We start from the raw sequence: 18,808 nt of genomic DNA, 5'->3' as shown, positions 1-18,808 counted from the left end.
TCACGCAGTTATTCTTAAGTGTTGAAAATCAACTGAAATGTGATCCCTGTTAAACATAAGAGTGGGAATAAGAGAGGGAAGAGATGTATAATTTGGGACATGCTCAAGCTGACTTGCCCCAAATGGTAGAGTTAGAAACATACCAGGGGATTCCAATTCAATCCCATCAAGGTGGCATGTACCAATGCCATCTCACTATTCCAAGTGATCAATTTCAGTTCACAATTGATCATAATGAAAGGACTAAGAGTCAAAGGGAGCACATAAGCAAGTCTAGTTCCTGCTAACACTAACTGATAGAATAAATAAAGGGGAGAGTGATCCAACATGGGAAGTGAGATACTCAGCAGACTCATAGAATGGCGGATGTCCTAAACAGCACTCTGGCCTCAGAATCAGCCCTAAAGGCATTTGGATCTGGCTGAAAAGCCCATGAGAGTATTTCAGGCATGGAAAGCCAAGACAGTCTGGCAAAAAGATCTCTGTGAGTGAGATCCCAGTGCAAAGAACAGGTCATCAAAGAAGGAGGTACCTTTCTCTGAAGGGAGGAGAGAACCTCCACTTTGACTATGACCTTGTCTAAACAAGATAAGAGTCGGAGAACTCAGAGGGCTTCCATAGCCTTGGAAACTCATGACTGGAGCATAGGGAGATTACTGATGCCATAGACAGGAGTGTCAATTGGTAAAGTCAACAACAGGAGTCACTGTGCACTTACTCCTCATGTAGGATCTCTGTCCTTAATGTGCTGTACATTGAGATTTAATGCTATAATGAGTACTCAAACATTATATTTCACTTTGTGTTTCTATGGGGGTGCAAACTGTTGAAATCTTTACTTAATGCATACTAAACTGATCTTCTGTAAAAAAAAAAAGAAATTATCAATTCCCAACTTGACTCTCACTGGGATTAAACATGACAATAGGTCTGATCTGATTTCATCATCATTTAAAAAAATCATCTATTATTTTTCACTTTATGTTTCTGTGTGGGAGCAAACCGTTGAAATCCTTACTTAATGTATGCTAAGCTGATCTTCTGTATATTAAGATAATCGAAAATGAATCTTAATGTGAATGGAAGGGGAGAGGGAGTGGGAAAGGGGAGGGTTGTGGGTGGGAGGGACAGTATGGGGGGGAAGCCATTGTAATCCATAAGCCGTACTTTGGAAATTTACATTCATTAAATAAAAGTTAAAAAACAAAAGAAAAGAAAAATAAACCCAGTCATTTGCAACAACATGGATGAAACTGGAAAACATCATACTTAATGAATTAAGCCAGTCCCAAGGGGACAAATACCTTATGTTCTCCGTGACCTGTGATAACTAGAGCACCTAAAAGGAATCCGTGAAAATGAAATGAACACTTTAAGAGGCAGTGACTTTAAATGGTCCTTGTCTTGACTGTTGTGGAACAGTTTTTTTTTTTCCATACTATTTGTTGAACTCTGTACGTAATATAGAGATAATCATTTGTGTATAAAGTTAATTGAAAATAGGTCTTAGAAAAAAAATAAGAGTGGGAATAAGTGAGGGAGGAAGAGGGGCTGTGGGAGTGTGGGTTGGAGGGTAGGCACATTGGGAAACAACCAGGTTACTAAAGTTGTAACTGAAATATATTAAGTTTATAACTGTAAAACTGTTTAGTTCTGATGTGCTCCTACTGACTTACTTCTAAGTATACAGTTTAAAAACTTTCCATGTGACACCAAATCTCCTTAAGCTGGGTAGTAAAAATAGCATTTTAAGTGTTAGAGTGAGCATATGGATAAGATTAAGTGTTAAAGTGATAATATAAATAGGATAAGTGTTTGGTAATAATAGATAGAATTAAAAAGAAGTGAATGCTCCAACATGGAAAAAAGTCCATACAGCAGACTCATGGAATTTAAGTACTATTCTGACCTCAGAATCAGCCCTTGAGGTATTCTATTCTGGCTGAAAAGTCCACAAGAGCATTTCAAGCATGGGAAGCCAAGGCACTGTGGCAAAACGTGTCCTATATGAAGGACCTCTGTGGAGGACCCAGTGGAAAGAAGTGGTCAAAGATGAATGTACTCTGCACCCCATGGGAGACCAGGAAAAGTACCTGGCTCCTGGCTCCTGCCATCGGATCAGCGCGGTGCGCCGGCTGCAGCGCGCCGGCCGCGGCGGCCATTGGAGGGTGAACCAACGGCAAAAGGAAGACCTTTCTCTCTGTCTCTCTCTCACTGTCCACTCTGCCTGTCAAAAAAAAAAACAGATGAATGTACTTTTTCTGAAGGGAGGAGAGAACTATCATTTTGCTTATGGCCTTGTCTAAATACTGAATGAGGTTTTGAATTCCAAAGGCTTCCAGAACCTAGGCAGTTCATGTCAAGAGCCTTGGGTGAGCAGTGAAGTCATATAAAAGAGTGTTAATTGTTAAATTAACAACAGGAGTCACTGTGCACTAACTTCCCATGCAGGACCTCTGTCCTCAAAGATTTGGATTATGAGAGTTAATGGTAAAACTTGTTCTCAAAGATTTACTTCATTTTAGTGTATTAAGTTGAGAATATTCTTTTGTCTCATCAGCCATAGTTATATCTAATTACCCACAAAAGATGTATCATTCTTGGGTTCTTCTTTAAAGTTTCTTTAAAAAAAAAGAATGCTTAAAAATAAAAAAGTTAATCCTCAGAAAGGTTTACTTTTATTGAAAAAAATATAAACATACAGGGGCCAGCACCATGTCTTCATGGGCTAAACCTCTGCCTGAAGTGCCAGCATCCCATATGGGTAACGGGTTCATATCCTGGCTGCTCACCTTCAAAATCCAGCTTTCTGTTAATGGCCTGGGGAAGCAGTGAAAGATGGCCCAAGTACTTTGGAGACCCAAGTACCTCGGAGTTTTGGAAGAGGTTCCTGGTTCCTGCCTTTGGATTGGCCCAGATTCAGCCATTGCAGACATTTGGGGAGTGAACCAATGGATGGAAAATCTCTCTCTCTGTCTATAACTCTACCTCTTAAATAAATAAATCTTTTTAAAAAGTAAATATACAAATTTATACTACTCCAATATAGTTATTGTAGTGTGTAATCCACTCATATTCATAATATTTTGACTAAAGGGAAAAGCTATTTAAAATATGATAACTACAACATTTTGTAAAGGGATACAAAAAACTAAGAGTTTTAAATTGTGACATTAAATTTGAATGCTCATGGAATTTTTATTCTTCATTCTTCTTATGTGATGTATCATGTTTATAGATCTATATAGATTGAACCATCCTATGTATTCTCTGAAAAGAGAAACTAAAAAAGAACAGGGATACCTATACGAGTATCAGAAAAAATGAATTTTAACTCAAAAACTAAAAGGAGATAAAAAAGGTCATTGTGTAAAATTAAAGGATCAATACAGCAATAGTAGGTAACAATTAAAATATTTACATAACTCACATCAGAACACCAAATTATATAAAGTAAATGCCGATATATGCCAAAGGAGAGATAGAAAATAGTACAGTGGTATTAGCAAATTCAACACTTAATTTCAGTAATTAAAAAGATCACTCAGACAACAACAAAAAAACACAGAAAAATTTTTAATATTTTTCTTTATGTTTGTTTTCCTTCCAGTACCCTGCTTTTCTGATTACTATCAAAGGGTACTTCAAAAAGTTCATCAAATTAAATTAAAGATATATTTATTTTGTTGCAAAAAGTTTTTGAAACCTGTGCATAGTTTTTTTTTTTTTAAATAACATGCATTTCCATTTACTTTTGAAAGTCGTTCATTTGTATGGATTTTTGTTTTGTTTTGTTTCATTTTGTTTTGTTTTGGCACCAAAATAAACCTTACTTTAATTCCATTTTCCCCAAGTGTTTGTAAGTAACAATGCAAATCTTAGGATTTTCTCCAATTTCTGTGAAAAAATGACATTAGAATTTTAACACGAATTTATTGACCCTGTAAATTGCTTTGGGTTTTGCAGACATTTTTTTTTTTTTTTGACAGGCAGAGTGGACAGTGAGAGAGAGAGAGACAGAGAGAAAGGTCTTCCTTTGCCATTGGTTCACCCTCCGATGGCCGCCGCGGCTGGCGCGCTGTGGCTGGCGCACCGCGCTGATCCGATGGCAGGAGCCAGGAGCCAGGTGCTTTTCCTGGTCTCCCATGGGGTGCAGGGCCCAAGCACCTGGGCCATCCTCCACTGCACTCCCTGGCCACAGCAGAGGGCTGGCCTGGATGAGGGGCAACCGGGACAGAATCCGGCGCCCCGACCGGGACTAGAACCTGGTGTGCCGGCGCTGCTAGGCGGAGGATTAGCCTAGTGAGCCGCAGCGCCGGCCGCAGACATTTTTATGATACTGATTCATTCAATCCATGAGCATGAACTATTTTCCCTTTATTTGAGTCTTCCAATGTTTTACAGTTTTCAGTACATAAATATTTTACAATCACCAAAATTACAAAATTCATATGATTTGATCACATATCTCCCTCACCAAAAGGGGAAAAATAGAAAAAGCATATTCACGTTTAACAGAGAAAATTATCTTACATTGCTGTTGGCATCATTGTGCAAACATCTCCTGAACAATAGCAGCTGTCAACACTGTCATAATTTAATCCCAAACTAAGGCCAAGCAGCTGCACAATAATGACAGTATATGACTCCAATGAGAAACCCTCTGGATACTAAATATAAAGAAAAAGAAAATAAAAATAAGGATCAGTTTATAAAATAAAGCAATGGTGACTATAATCAAAATTAGCATACAAAACACATTTTGAAAATTTGTTAATGCTCGGGACAGCATTATGGTATAGCAAGTAAAGTCATCACGTGTGATGCTGACATTCTATATGGGTACCGATTCAAACCCTGGCTGCTCCACTTGTGATCCAGCTCCCTGCTAATGTGCCTAGGAGAAGCAGTAGAAGATGGCTCAAGTCCCTGGGTCCTGCACCCATGTGGGAGACACGGATGAAGCTCCTGGCTCCTGATTTTGCCACCAAGTGGGGAGTGAATCAGTGGATGTAAAATCCTCCCTCCCTCTCTCTCTCTCTCTCTGTCTCCCTTTTTTTTCAAATAAATATAAATAAATCTTTAAAAAATTATTAACACATCTTTGCTACCTATGTGGATACACTGTAGAATTTTATACAAGCTTTTTTTTTAAAATATTTATTTATTTTAAAGTCAGAGTTACAGAGAGAGAGGAGAGGCAGAGAAAGAGAGACAAAGAGAGACAGAGAGAGGGAGACAGAGAGAGAGGTCTTCCATCGATGGTTCACTCCCCAGATGGCCACAAAGGCTGGATCTGCGCTGATCCGAAGCCAGGAGCCAGGGGCTTCTTCCAGGACTCCCATGCGGGTGCAGGGGCCCAAGGACTTGGGTCATATTCTACTGCTTTCGCAGGCTATATCAGAGAGCTAGATTGGAAGTGGAGCAGCGGGTCTTGAACCGGCTCCCATGTGGGATGCCAGCGCTTCAGGCCAGGGCATTAACCCACCGCACCACAGCGCCAGCCCCATATACAAACTTTTTAATGTTAGATTTATTAGCCATGAATAGGTCAATATAAGAAATTTTATTTTAAAATGCTATACCGGGGCCAGCGCTGTGGAACACTTGGTTAATTCTCCGCCTGCAGCTCTAGCATCCCATATGGGCCCCAGGTTCTAGTCCGGGTTGCTCCTTTTCCAGTCCAGCTCTCTGTTGTGACCTGGGAGGGCAGTGGAAGATGGCCCAAGTGCTTGGGCCCCTGCACCCGCATGGGAGACTGGGAGGAAGCACCTGGTTCCTGGCTTCCAATTGGTGCAGCACTGGCGGTGGTGGCCATTTGGGGAGTGAACCAATGGAAGGAAGACCTTTTTCTCTGACTCTCTCTATCTCACTGTCTGTAACTCTACTTGTCAAATAAAAAAATAAAGTAAATAAAATGCTATACCAGATATTGTAGCCAATTTAAAGCCACATTTATGTTGCTTGTTTGCATTATTTTAAACAAAATGTTAATATTTTACATTAGTAATCAATACTATAGCTCTTTAGGAGTCAGCAGCTTCTAAAATGGGTCACAATGATCTTTGCCTCCTGGTATCCATGTCCTGTGTAATCCCATTTCACTTAATGTCGGTAGGCTCACTGACTTGCTTATAATTAATTGGGTGTAGCAGAAGTAAAGGTTATCATTTCCTAAATAGGTTATGAAATAAGTAGCTTATTAGATTTTCTATCTTAGGAAGTCAGTTGCTATGGGGTAAGGTAGACCAGTGAAGAGGCCCATGTAATTGAGATTGGTTGGGAAAAATTTTCCAGAGTTTTACCATTAGTCATGTGACTGAGATCAGAAGATGACCCTTCCAACTTGATTTCCTTTCTTGTAAAAGATGTACTTATATATTTGAAAGAATTAGAGAGAGAGAGGAAGGGGGAGAGAGACAGAAAGAGAGAAAGGGAAAGAGAGAGAGAGAGGTCTTTCATTTGCTGGTTCACTCCCCAAATTACTGCAATGGACTGGATTACGCTGAGCTGAAGGCTGGGGCCAGAAACTTCTACCTGGGTGGTTGAGGCCCAAGCACTTGTGCCATACTCTCCTGCCTTCTCAAGCACATTAACAGGGAGCTGGATTGGAAGTGGACCAACTGAGACATCAATTGGCACCCATCTGAAATACCAATATTGAAGGCAGCAGCTTAACCCACTATGCCTCAATGCCAGATCCTGGCTTTCTTTTTTTAATTTCCTCAGTGAATCACCACAACTATGCATTGTTGCTCTATTTCAATGTTTCTGTTTTTCTTAATGTTATTTCTGGTTTTCTTTCATTGTGATCTATTAAGATATTGATATAATTTCCATTTAAAAATTACTGAGGCTTTATTTGTAGTTGAATGTATGGTCCATCCTTGGAAATATTCCATGTGCTGATGAGTAGAATATATATTATATAGCTGCTTGACAAAATATTCCAAATGTCCATCAGAATCCTTTGCTCTATTGTGGTTAATCTCTAGTATTCCCTATTGATTTTCTCTCTGGATGATTTACCCTTTGAGGAGAGTGAAGTCCCCAAATATTATTGTATTGGAGTCCATCTTCTCTTTAGGTCTAAACAATATTTGCTTTGTATATTTCAATAGGCTTGTGCTGGATGAATATTTATGATTGTTATATCTGCTTGCTGAATCAACCTTTATAATAATATATAATGCCCTTCTTCGTTTCCTTTTGCAGTTTTTTTTTTTAATTATTTTTATCCGATGTAAGTAGGGTCCACAAATTCTACTACTCAAAATACAAGAAGTCATTCTATCAACGATATACCTCGCTCCAACATGCTGATTGATTACTCACAACAGCCAAAATATGTAATTACAGAAAATGTCTATTTTCAGATGAATGGATAATTAAAATACACAGAATAGATGAATATGCACAATAAAATGTTTTTCAACAACAACTAAAGAATTAAAACCTGTCATTTGCAGCAAAATGGATGAAACTGGAGGCTATTTTGTGTGTGAACAAAAAACTGAAACAAGGAGGGATAAATTCCACATTCTATCCCTTCCATGTGGAAAATAAAGGAACTAAATATGGACACAGAAATGTGACTTTAAGAAGCTTAACAGGTTAGAGGTGGATAGAGCGAGTTTGAATAACAGGTTCCAAATCAGACATCGGAGGCATAACTTCCTGATATTACAAGCTGTAACCTCACAACAACCTGCACTATATTCCATGAGCAAGTGGAGGAGAGATATTCCAGGGCTCCATTCATAAAATAGTGTCAGTGGTGGAAATCTGATTACTCTGATTTGATCATTACATTCTATATCCACATATATTGAAAAATCACACAGTGTCCCAAACCATTTTTTTTTTTATTTTTTTGCCAGGCAGAGTTAGAGAGAGAGAGAGAGAGAGAGAGAAAGGTCTTCCTTCTGTTGGTTCACTCCCCTAATGGCTGCCATGGCTGGCGCTGCACCAATCCAAAGCCAGGAGCCGGGTACTTCCTCCCAGTCTCCCATGAAGGTGCAGGGACCCAAGCACTTGGGCCATCCACCACTGCCCTCCCAGGCCACAGCAGAGAGCTGGACTAGAAGAGGAGCAACCTTGACTAGTACCCAGCACCCCAACCGGGACTAGAACCCTGGGTGCCAGTGCCGCAGGCGGAGGATTAACCAAGTGAGCCATGGTGCCGGCTTTTTTTTTTCCAAACCATTTAAAATTATGGTTAATACATTTTAAAATGTTATGCAATGATAGAATAGTTAACTTAAAACAGAATGTGGGGAATGTAGTGGTTTAAAAAATAATATGGTAAGAAAATCCAAGATGGCCAAATAGGGAAAATACTGACTGATTTTGACCATGGGGAGATACAAGATGAACAAGGTATGGACCATGTTCCCAGGGGAGAGTAGGAGAGTTTTCAGTGGAAAGCCTACAGAACAGGAGAGACTCCATTGAGCAGCAAACAATAACTGGCGTGAACCTACCAGCAACTCCTTGGTCAATGGCTGGTGGGGACACCATTTTCCCAGAGTGAGGCAAGAGGAACGTGCAGCCAAGTATATGTCTCTAGTCTGGCCTGTAGAAGTGGGAGGGTATGGTGGGGAGGAAGTCTACTTAGCTCTGTGAAGGGAGGGTACCTTTGTTACCTCCACTTCCTCCACCAAAGTGCCTGGCAACCAGTGGGGTAAGTGCCATCTTCCTAGAACAAGGCAAGCGGAAGCTGCTTCTTGCCCATGTACCACTGATGGGTTTTGTCTGAGGGAGAACTCCACAGTCTGCACTGAATGAAGATGACAACACAATGTAACAAAACTTATGGGATACAGCAAAAGCAGTGTTAGGAGGAAAATTTATAGCAAGTAGTGCCTACATCAAGACATTTGAAAGATATTAAATAAATGATCCAGCAATACATCTCAGGGATCTAGAAAAATAAAAACAAATAAAACTCAAAATTAGTGGGAAAAATTAGAGAGGAAATAAACAAAATTGAAAGCAAAAAAGCAATAGAAAAGATCACTGAAGAGACTTTTTTTAAATAAACAAACAAAACTGATACACAATTGACCCAAGTAACCAAAAGGAAGAAGATCCATACTAATAAAATCAGAGATGAAAAAAGAGATGTTATAATGGATACCAAAGAAACAAAAATAATCATCAGGTATTATTACCACAGCTGTATGTTGGGAAAGGATGGATTTCTATAGAGATACAATTTACCAAGATTGAGGCACAAAAACTGCAAAATGCAGATAGATTAAGAACTAAGACAGAGACTGAATCAGTAATAAAGACCAGCCCAACAGAGTAAAGCCCAGGGCCGGATGGCTCACTGCTAAATTCTATCAAATGTTTAAAAACTAAGTCCAATTATTCTCAAACTATACAAAACAATTGAAGGGGAGGGAATCCTCTCAAACTCCTTCTATGAGACAAGTGTCACCTTAATTCCAAAAGCAGAAAAAGACACAACAAATATAGAGAACTATAAACAAACAGCCCTGATGAACCTAGATACAAAAATCCTCAACAAAATACTAGCTAATCAAATCCAACAACATTTCAAAAAGATAATCGAGCCAGACCAGATGGAATTTATCCCATGGATCTAAAGTTGGTTCAATTCATGCAAATCCATAAACATGATACACCATATTAACATATTGAAGAATACAAACCATATAGATACAGAGAAAGCATTTGATAAAATAGAACAACTTTCAGCATAAAAATTTTAAGCAAAGTGGATGTAGAAAGAATATACCTCAATACGATTAAGGCAATATATGACAAACCCACAGCCACCATCATTTTGAACTGGGAAAATCTGGAAGCATTTCCACTGACATTTGGAACTAGACAAGAGTGACCACTCTCACCATTACTTTTCAGAGTAGTTTGGAAGTTTTAGCCAAAGCCTTTAGGTAAGAAAAAGATATCAAAGGGATACCTAGTACAAAGGAGGAAGCCAAATAATCCCTGCTTTCAAATGACATGATCATCTGTGTAAAAGAACCAACAAACTCCAATACGAGTCTGTTGGGACTCATGAGAGAGTTTGGAAATGTTGGAGGTTATAAAATCAATACACAAAAATAAATAGCATTTGGATACACCAACAATGCCATGACTGAGAAAGAACTCAATATCAGTACCATTCAAAACAGCTATAAAACATTAAATGCCTTGGGATAAATTTAACCAAGGATGTCAAAGATCTCTACAATGAAAATTACAAAAATTAAGGGAAGTTACCGAATAAGACAAAAATTGAAACAAGATTCCATCATCATGTATTGGAAGAATTAATGTCATCAAAATGTTCATACTACTAAATTTAATTTTGAATATAATCCCAAACAAAATGTCCTAGAACATTATTCTCAGATTCAGAAAAAATGATTCTGAAATTCATATGGAAGCACAAGAGATTCCTGAATAGCTAAAGCAATTTTAAAACAAATAAACAAACAAACAAACAAAAAAGCCAGAGGCATCACAATAGAAAATTTTAAGGCACACTACAGACCAGTCATAATCAAAACAGCAGGACTGGTGCTGTGGCAGAGCAGGTTAAAGCCCCAGCCTGCAGTGCTGGCATCCAACATGGGTGCCAGTTCAAGCCCTGGCTGCACCTGTTTCAATCCAGCTCTCTGGTATGGCCTGGTAAAGTAGAAGATGGCCCGACTTCTTGGGCCCCTGCACCTGCGTGGGAGACCCAGAAGAAGCTGTTGGCTCCTGGCTTCAGATCAGCTCAGCTGTGGCCATTGTGGTCAACTGGGGAGTGAATCAGCAGAATGGAAGACCTCTCTCTCTCTGGATCTACCTCTCTCTGTAACTCTGACTTTCAAATAAATAAAATAATTATTTAAAAAAATAACCAAAACAGCCTGGTACTTGCAGAAAAATAGACTTGTGGATCAAATGAACATAACTGAAATTATATAAATTAATCCATGAATCTACAACCAATTAATCTATGAGAGATAAAATAGCTCCCTGGAGAAAGCATAATCTCTCTAAAAGATGGTTTGGGAAAATTGGATCTCTGTATGCAGAAGAATAAAACAAGATGTCTCCCTTATATCATATAAAAATGAACTCACAATGGATCAAGTGTCTAAACCAAAAACCTGAAAGCATCAATTTACTAGAGGAAAACATAGGGGAAAAAATGAAAGAGATTGTCATAGGTAAACACATCTTGGATAAGAACCCAGAAGCACAGGCAATTACAGCAAAAATAGACAAATGGGACAGCATCAAACTAAGAAGCTTCTGCACTGCAAAAGAAATACTCAAACTGAAGATGCAAACAGCAGAATGGGAGAAAATACTGGTAAATTATGCATATGACAAAGGATTAAAATCCAGAATATATAAAGTCCTCACAAAATTTAACAACAAATAATTCAGTAAAGAATTAAGCAACAGAGATGAACAAGCATTTTTCAAATGATGAAACACAAAAGGCTAACAGACATATGAAAAATGCTCACACTCACTAGCTACTGGAGAAATACAAATAAAAACCACCATAAGATTTCACTTTAATGTAATTAGAATGGCTATCATCCCAAAATTAAAAAAAATAAGAAACACTGATGAGGATGTGGAAGAAAAGGTACTCTATTGTGGTTGGGATATAAACTAGTAAACCACTATGGAAGACAGAGATGGTATGGAGATTCCTCAGAAATCTGAAAATAGATTAACCATATTACTGAGTCATTCCATTCCAGGAAACATACCCAAAGAAAATGAAGTCAGTATATGAAACAATGGTCTGCATCTCCATGATTATATATAGAAACTCAGTTCAAAATAACAAAGATATGGAATCAACTTACATGTCCCTCAACTGATGACTGGAAAAAGATAATGTGGAATACACATATAATGGGTTATTATTCAGCCATAAAAAGAATGAAACCCTGTTTTTTGCAAAAAAAATGGATGCAACTGGAGATTATTATGCTTAGTGAAACTAACCAGATCCACAAAGGACAACTACTGTATTTTTACTCTGATTTGTGGTAATTAATAAATAGTGTACCAAAAAAACCCTCAATGTATAATTATGAAATCAACAACTTATGATTTTTTTATTGTTACAGTCCTTGTCTATATTCCTGTGTAACAGAGGACTTTCTAATTTTCCTTGTTGAACACCATAATTAAAGGACTATTAAACCTGTGATTATAAAGTAAATTGAAAGTTAGTTATTATAAAAATTAAAAATTAAAGTAAAATGAAGGAAGAGGGAGGGAAAGAGCTAGGGAAGTATAAATATATTCCTAGAATTAGGTATTTGAAATACACAAAATCTGTTCTCTGCATGTTAATAAAAAAAAAGCTTATGGCATCATAGTAAGTTCAATTTTTAAATGCTGTGCTCATTTTTAAAGCAACAAAATAGTTTAAGCTGCAAATCAGTGACACACAATTACTAAACTGGTTTATCTATTTGTTTATTCTTTAAAATATTTAGGAAATTTGAAACATGAAAATACTTAGAGAAAACTTGATAATAATGACATACCACAGCAACTCCTGCTGCAAAATCCTTATTACATATTTTTTCTGGAAGCGAGGCTCCTAGAAGCATAGGCTGTTTCTTGAAGCTAAAAAAAAAATATGTTTTCTCATAACTGCATTCCAAGCAGTACTACCAATGATCACAATTTTCATAATAGGTGACATTATGGGACAATTATTGTTTTCCAGGCACCATGGTACTTTGAGTTGTACTATTTAAACACATTTTCTCAATGCAAAACTTCAGTGACAATATTTCAATATGTCAATAATGAATTCAATAAATATAATAAGGATGACATCTAATTATTATTCAAAATGTCATTGCACTAATGGTTAAAATTTCCCTGGTTCCCTCCACATTCACTGTCTTGCAAACTTTATTTCTGTTACCTCCTTATTCATGTATTAACTAAGATTAATATGTATTCTAACTAAGATTAATATTCCAGACAGAATTAATTAATATGTATTCTAACTAAGATTAATATTCCAGACAGAATGACCCTTTAATAATTTTATTTTTTCCAGAAAACAAAGATATACAAGGAACTTGAAGATAATAGGTAATACGATTTATGACAAAACAAATTTAAAAAGTGTCATTAATAAACTATTTGAATTCTTTATTTAGGGTTAAGCTTGTAATTACAAAGTAAATTGAAAGCATGCCTTTGCAAAAATTAAAAGGAAAGAAGAAAAAGGAGGAGGAGGGTGGGTAGGATGGGAGTATCTTTATGCTCTTAAAACTGTATATATGGGCCGGTGCCGCGGCTCACTAGGCTAATCCTCCACCTTGCGGCGCCGGCACACTGGGTTCTAGTCCTGGTTGGGGTGCCGGATTCTGTCCCGGTTGCCCCTCTTCCAGGCCAGCTCTCTTCTGTGGCCAGGGAGTGCAGTGGAGGATGGCCCAGGTGCTTGGGCCCTGCACCCCATGGGAGACCAGGAAAAGCACCTGGCTCCTGGCTCCTGTCATCGGATCAGCGCGGTGCGCCGGCCGCGGCGGCCATTGGAGGGTGAACCAACGGCAAAGGAAGACCTTTCTCTCTGTCTCTCTCTCTCTCACTGTCCACTCTGCCTGTCAAAAAAAATAAATAAATAAATAAAAATTAAAAAAAATATATTAAAAAAAACTGTATATATGAAATACATGAAATTTGTTTTCTCCCCCAATATATATGTTTTAAAAAATAAAAATAGACTGAAAAAGTAAATCTCTTCAATATGTTTATGGTTATTTTGTGTCATTTGTAGTTACTATGCTATTTTGAAGTACATACAGATAATGTACACACACTAAATTTTTATAGTTCTTTTGGGTTTTTGTAGTTACTGTGTTATTTTGGAGTAGGTACAAATAATGCACACTCACCAAAGTTTAAGCATACGTTACAAGGTTAATGACTTTCAACACACTATTGTGCATCAGATCTCTTGTTAATTTTATGTTCTTTGATACAACTTTTTTAAAGTCTTGCTTCACATGATCTCCTTGAAGGCAAGAACTCTAGCTTAAATTTTCTTCACATCCCATAGTATCTGTCATATTTTTTAAAAAAATCTGTCTATCGGGGCCGGCAACGTGGAGCAGTAGGTTAATCCTCCACCTACAGCGCCAGCATTCCATGTGGGTGCCAGTTTTAGTCCCAGCTGCTCCTCTTTCAATCCAGCTCTCTGCTATGGCCTGGGAAAGCAGTGGAGGATGGCCCAAGTGCTTGGGACCCTGCACCCACGTGGGAGACCCAGAAGAAACTCCTGGCTCCTGGCTTTGGATTGGTGCAGCTCCAGCCATTGCGGCCATTTTGGGAGTGAACCAACAGAAGGAAGACCTTTCTCTCTGTCTCTCCCTCTCACTGTCTGTAACTTTACCTCTCAAATAAATAAAAAAAAATTAAAAAAAATCTATCTATCTAAATGGAATAAATGTTTAATTTTCATAAATAACATTGTCATACTTGGTTATTCATTTAATGTTATAAAATACAGAATACTACACTTACCTGAATAAGAATGCAAAATCATGTGATCGAAATTCAAGATGTTTCCTTTTCCACTCTAAAAACCGATATAATGTAAGGTAAGGTTCTTCTGTTGTAGGAATTCTGTTTTTATTTGACCAGATTTCAATGGCAGTTATTACAAGAGTCAATTTTAATGGGGTAAGCATCTAAAACAAAGAGATACATTATTAAATTTTGGGTAAATTTGATGATTATGGATGTATTTATCATAATATTTTGGTTATGGAAATTCTTTAACAGTATGGCAAATAGTATATATAGCAATTCATGTTATCTGTATCTTTATAAAATAAATTTCAAAAGTTTTAAAAAACTTACAGTGTTAGCAAGGCCAATTATCTGAATAATCCTCTGTGTTACAGTTTTTGTGTCAGAGCCAATGTAATTAAACTGAAAAAGACAATTTTTTTTTAAAAAACTAGTGGATATAATACATCAAATCATTATACATGTATAATGTGCTATGTCTTAAAATAGCCATAGAACTACAATCCAACTGAAATCCATTTATTGATATATAAATGATGATTTGATAAAAATATTTAGTAAAATTTGATTTAATGCATCAATTTACAGTACACATCATTTGATGTCAGACATTAACATATATTTTTGGCCAGCACCATGGCTCACTAGGCTAATCCTCTGCCTGGGGTGCCGGCACCCCTGGCTCTAGTCCCAGTTGCTCCTCTTCCATTCCAGCTCTCTGCTGTGGCCAGGGAGTGCAGTGGAGGATGGCCCAGGTCCTTGGGCCCAGCACCCACATGGGAGACCAAGAGGAAGCACCTGGCTCCTGGCTTCGTATCGGAGCAGTATGCCGGCTGCAACGCACCAGTCATAGCGGCCACTTGTGGAGGTGAACCAATGGAAAAAGGAAGACCTTTCTCTCTGTCTCTCTCTCTCTCTCACTGTCTAACTCTGCCTTTCCAAAAAAATAAAAAATTAAAGAAAAAACATATATTTTCATTTCTTCTTTTTTCAATAAGCTCTGCTTAAATCTAATGGTTAGAATTTCTAGTAAAGTATTATATAGCAGTAGTGATATGAGTTATGTGAATCTTGCTCCTATTTTTCAGTGGAAAACCTCAGTTCAGTGGTATTCAGTTTAAGATGATCATTCTAGATTATGTTGAGGAAACATAAGAATTCCTCTTTGCTAAAGCTTAATTACAACAGAAAGGAATTTTCATCAAACGTCTTTTTAAATTGTAACAAGGTGATAATGATTTTTACTTTTTGAGCTATTGATATAATGTGTTAAATTAATTAACATTAATGTGTTAAATCTTTATATTTGTTATCTTGTCACATTTATGATAATTTTAAGTTTGATCTTTTGGTTAATAGGGTATTTTCCAAGTTTCTTTACTAAAAAGTCATCTGTTTTCATCTTGAAGTAAGTTAGACTTCTCTGGAATGGTATTTTGAAACTGTATGGATACGCTATTTCCCAGCAACCTTTCCAGTGTTTTTGGATCCACCGATGTCCCTCAGAAAAATCAACATATTGTAGACGTCAATTGATGATTGATGCTTTCTAATTCTCTTATTTCTTTTATGTTTATTAATTTACCATGTTATATAAAAGTTCAATTGTAGTTTTTAATATAGTAATGCTCGAAATGTACCAAATTTGCAAGTGGCCACATTTTCAATTCAACTCCTGCATCCATTTTATATGCCAACATCAGGCATTGAATATTTTCTTGCTTTGTAGCAGAGCGAGATTTTTCAGTTGCACCTTGAAGTTTTTCTACTCCAGTTTCTCCAAGTCCAGGTTAATTTTTACTAAAGCATGTTTTCAGAAATCAAGAGCGGAGAATTATGAATGCTCATTACACTTAAAAAACTGAATGTAGACCTACCATATGATCCAGCCACCCCACTCCTGGGAATTTAGCCAAACCAAAAGAAATCTGCATGTGAAAAAGTTACCTTACCCCCATGTTCATTGGAACACAATTCATGATAGCTGAGATATGGAATCAACTTAGGTGTTCATCAACAGTTGTCTGGATAAAGAAATTAAGGTATATATACACAATATGGAGTATTACTCAGCTGTAAAAAAAATGAAATCCTGCCTTTTCCAACAAGATGGATGCAACTGGAAACCATTATACTTAGTGAACCAAAAGACTGGTATCATATGTTTTCCCTGTTCTGAGAGAATATAATAGAGTATCTGAAATGTAATGTATTAGAGTGAAATGGACATTTTGAGATTTGGTGATTGTTTCCATCCCTTGTCTCTATGCTGAGGAATAGTGTTTTTTTTTTCTTCATACTATTTGTTGAACTCTTTTACTTAGTGTATGGTTAACTTAATCATCATTAAATATATTGAAAATAGATCTTTGTAAAAATTAAGAGTGGGAATGGGAGAGGAAGGAGGAATAAAGATTGGAGCATTGGCAGGAATGGTAGAGCGGGAAGAATCACCATGTTCCAAAATATGTATATATGAAATTTGTATAACTTTATAAAATAAAATAAAAAATAAAATAAAAAAAAACTAGGGGCTGAAGTTGTGGCCACGTCTGATCTAGCTCTCTGCTATGGCTTAGGAAAGCAGTAGAAGGTTGGCCCAGAGGTTGGTGGAGAGGTTGCGCAGGCTGTCTGGCCAAAGCATACACACTCAATATGCAAGATGAGACTTAGGGGAGAGAATCTGAAGTTTAACACAGTAGGCTTGACACTGGACTTCACTTTACTCTCTTTTCCCTGAGAAAGTGTCTCTCTCCATGCTGAAGTACTTGGAGCTTGGGGATCAATGAGACAGGTAGCTTATTCATTCCAGTTTACTTCGAGGTCTCTTTTCTTCTTATTGTTCTAACATGAGGCACTATGGGTTCTCACCTGGTTTCCTTAGTACTTGTGAAGGTAACTTGGATAGCTGTTCAAAGTGATGTGTTGTCAGAGCATCTAGCTTAACTGTCATCTTGCTTCTGACTCTGAACTTGTAATTTTCAAGGAATTATCCCATGATCTCTGAATCTTAAAGTTCTTTACCAAAAGAAATGTTTATAATAAGTCCTAACACTCTTTTTAAACTCTGAGATATGTATTAATTTTCTCAATTTTATATGCCAGGATTTTTGATTTTTTTCTTGATAAATCTTACTATATACTTCACAATCTTATTAATTTTCTAATATAGCAAATTTGCACTGGGAATGATTTCTCTTTTGTCTCTATTTGTAAGGTATGCCTCTTTATTTATTTCAATTTTATTATTTATTTTATTTATTTGAAAGACAGAGAGACATACACAGAGATACACAGAGAGAGATTCCCCCATTTGCTGGTTCACTCTCCAAATACCTGCTACAACTAAGGCAGGCCAGGCTGCAAGAGCTAACAACTCATAATAGGTCTTTCAGTTAAACTTGCTTTCTTGTTCTAAAACCTTGGAACAAGTGATTTTCATGAATTTTCAATGTTTTCTTTCTTTTTAAAAATACGAGTACATGTACTTAATTTTATAAGTGAAGTTAATATTTTCTGCTAATGATTTATTAAGAATTTTAACTTTCAGGCAATGGAGACTTTATCGTTTTTTTTTAAAGATTTTCAAGCATAAATTAATGGTAGTAAAGAAATATATACCATGGCAGGTGCCGCGGCTCACTAGGCTAATCCTCCGCCTAGCGGTGCCAGCACACCGGGTTCTAGTCCCGGTCGGGGCGCCGGATTCTGTCCCGGTTGCCCCTCTTCCAGGCCAGCTCTCTGCTGTGGCCTGGGAGTGCAGTGGAGGATGGCTCAAGTGCTTGGGCCCTGCACCCCATGGGAGACCAGGAGAAGCAACTGGCTCCTGCCATCGGATCAGCGCGGTGTGCTGGCTGCAGCACGCTGGCCGCGGCAGCCATTGGAGTGTGAACCAATGGCAAAGGAAGACCTTTCTCTCTGTCTCTCTCTCTCACTGTCCACTCTGCCTGTCAAAAAAATATATATATACCATGCACAATATTTTTATATTTGTTGTCATAATTTGTGGTTAATATCGATAGCTACTACTTGTGTGTTTATAATAAATATGAATTGCATTATTTTTCTTTTATTAAGTCACATGTACTGGTGATGCTGTTAAAATATACTATATTTCTGATTTTATTTGGACTTACCTGACATAGCTATGGTAAAACATATCAATTTGATTATGAATAAATATATTTGTTCTTCAAATTCTGGAAAATTTGTTTTATATGAAGATACTTCAAAAAGCTTTTGGACACAGAATTAAACG

The 18,808-nt window shown here is 37.3% G+C and overlaps 1 protein-coding gene across 1 annotated transcript in view; it reads right to left on the bottom strand.

The window, feature by feature from the left end:
• The window catches only part of LOC103352159 (disintegrin and metalloproteinase domain-containing protein 5), a 114,066-nt gene that overhangs the window by 62,066 nt on the left and 33,192 nt on the right, over positions 1-18,808 (bottom strand). The window contains exons 8-11 of the mRNA XM_051832399.3: positions 14,881-14,952; positions 14,542-14,708; positions 12,546-12,627; positions 4,534-4,670 (exon numbers count right to left, since the gene is read on the bottom strand). Of these exons, the coding sequence (XP_051688359.3) occupies positions 4,534-4,670; positions 12,546-12,627; positions 14,542-14,708; positions 14,881-14,952 (458 nt within the window). The remainder of the gene's footprint in view (positions 1-4,533; positions 4,671-12,545; positions 12,628-14,541; positions 14,709-14,880; positions 14,953-18,808) is intronic.

The sequence above is a fragment of the Oryctolagus cuniculus genome, chromosome 2, assembly GCF_051225735.1.
Source record: "Oryctolagus cuniculus isolate XC-2025 breed Fujian yellow rabbit chromosome 2, ASM5122573v1, whole genome shotgun sequence".
NCBI lineage: Eukaryota > Metazoa > Chordata > Mammalia > Lagomorpha > Leporidae > Oryctolagus > Oryctolagus cuniculus.
This window is presented reverse-complemented; position numbering and strand designations above follow the sequence as displayed.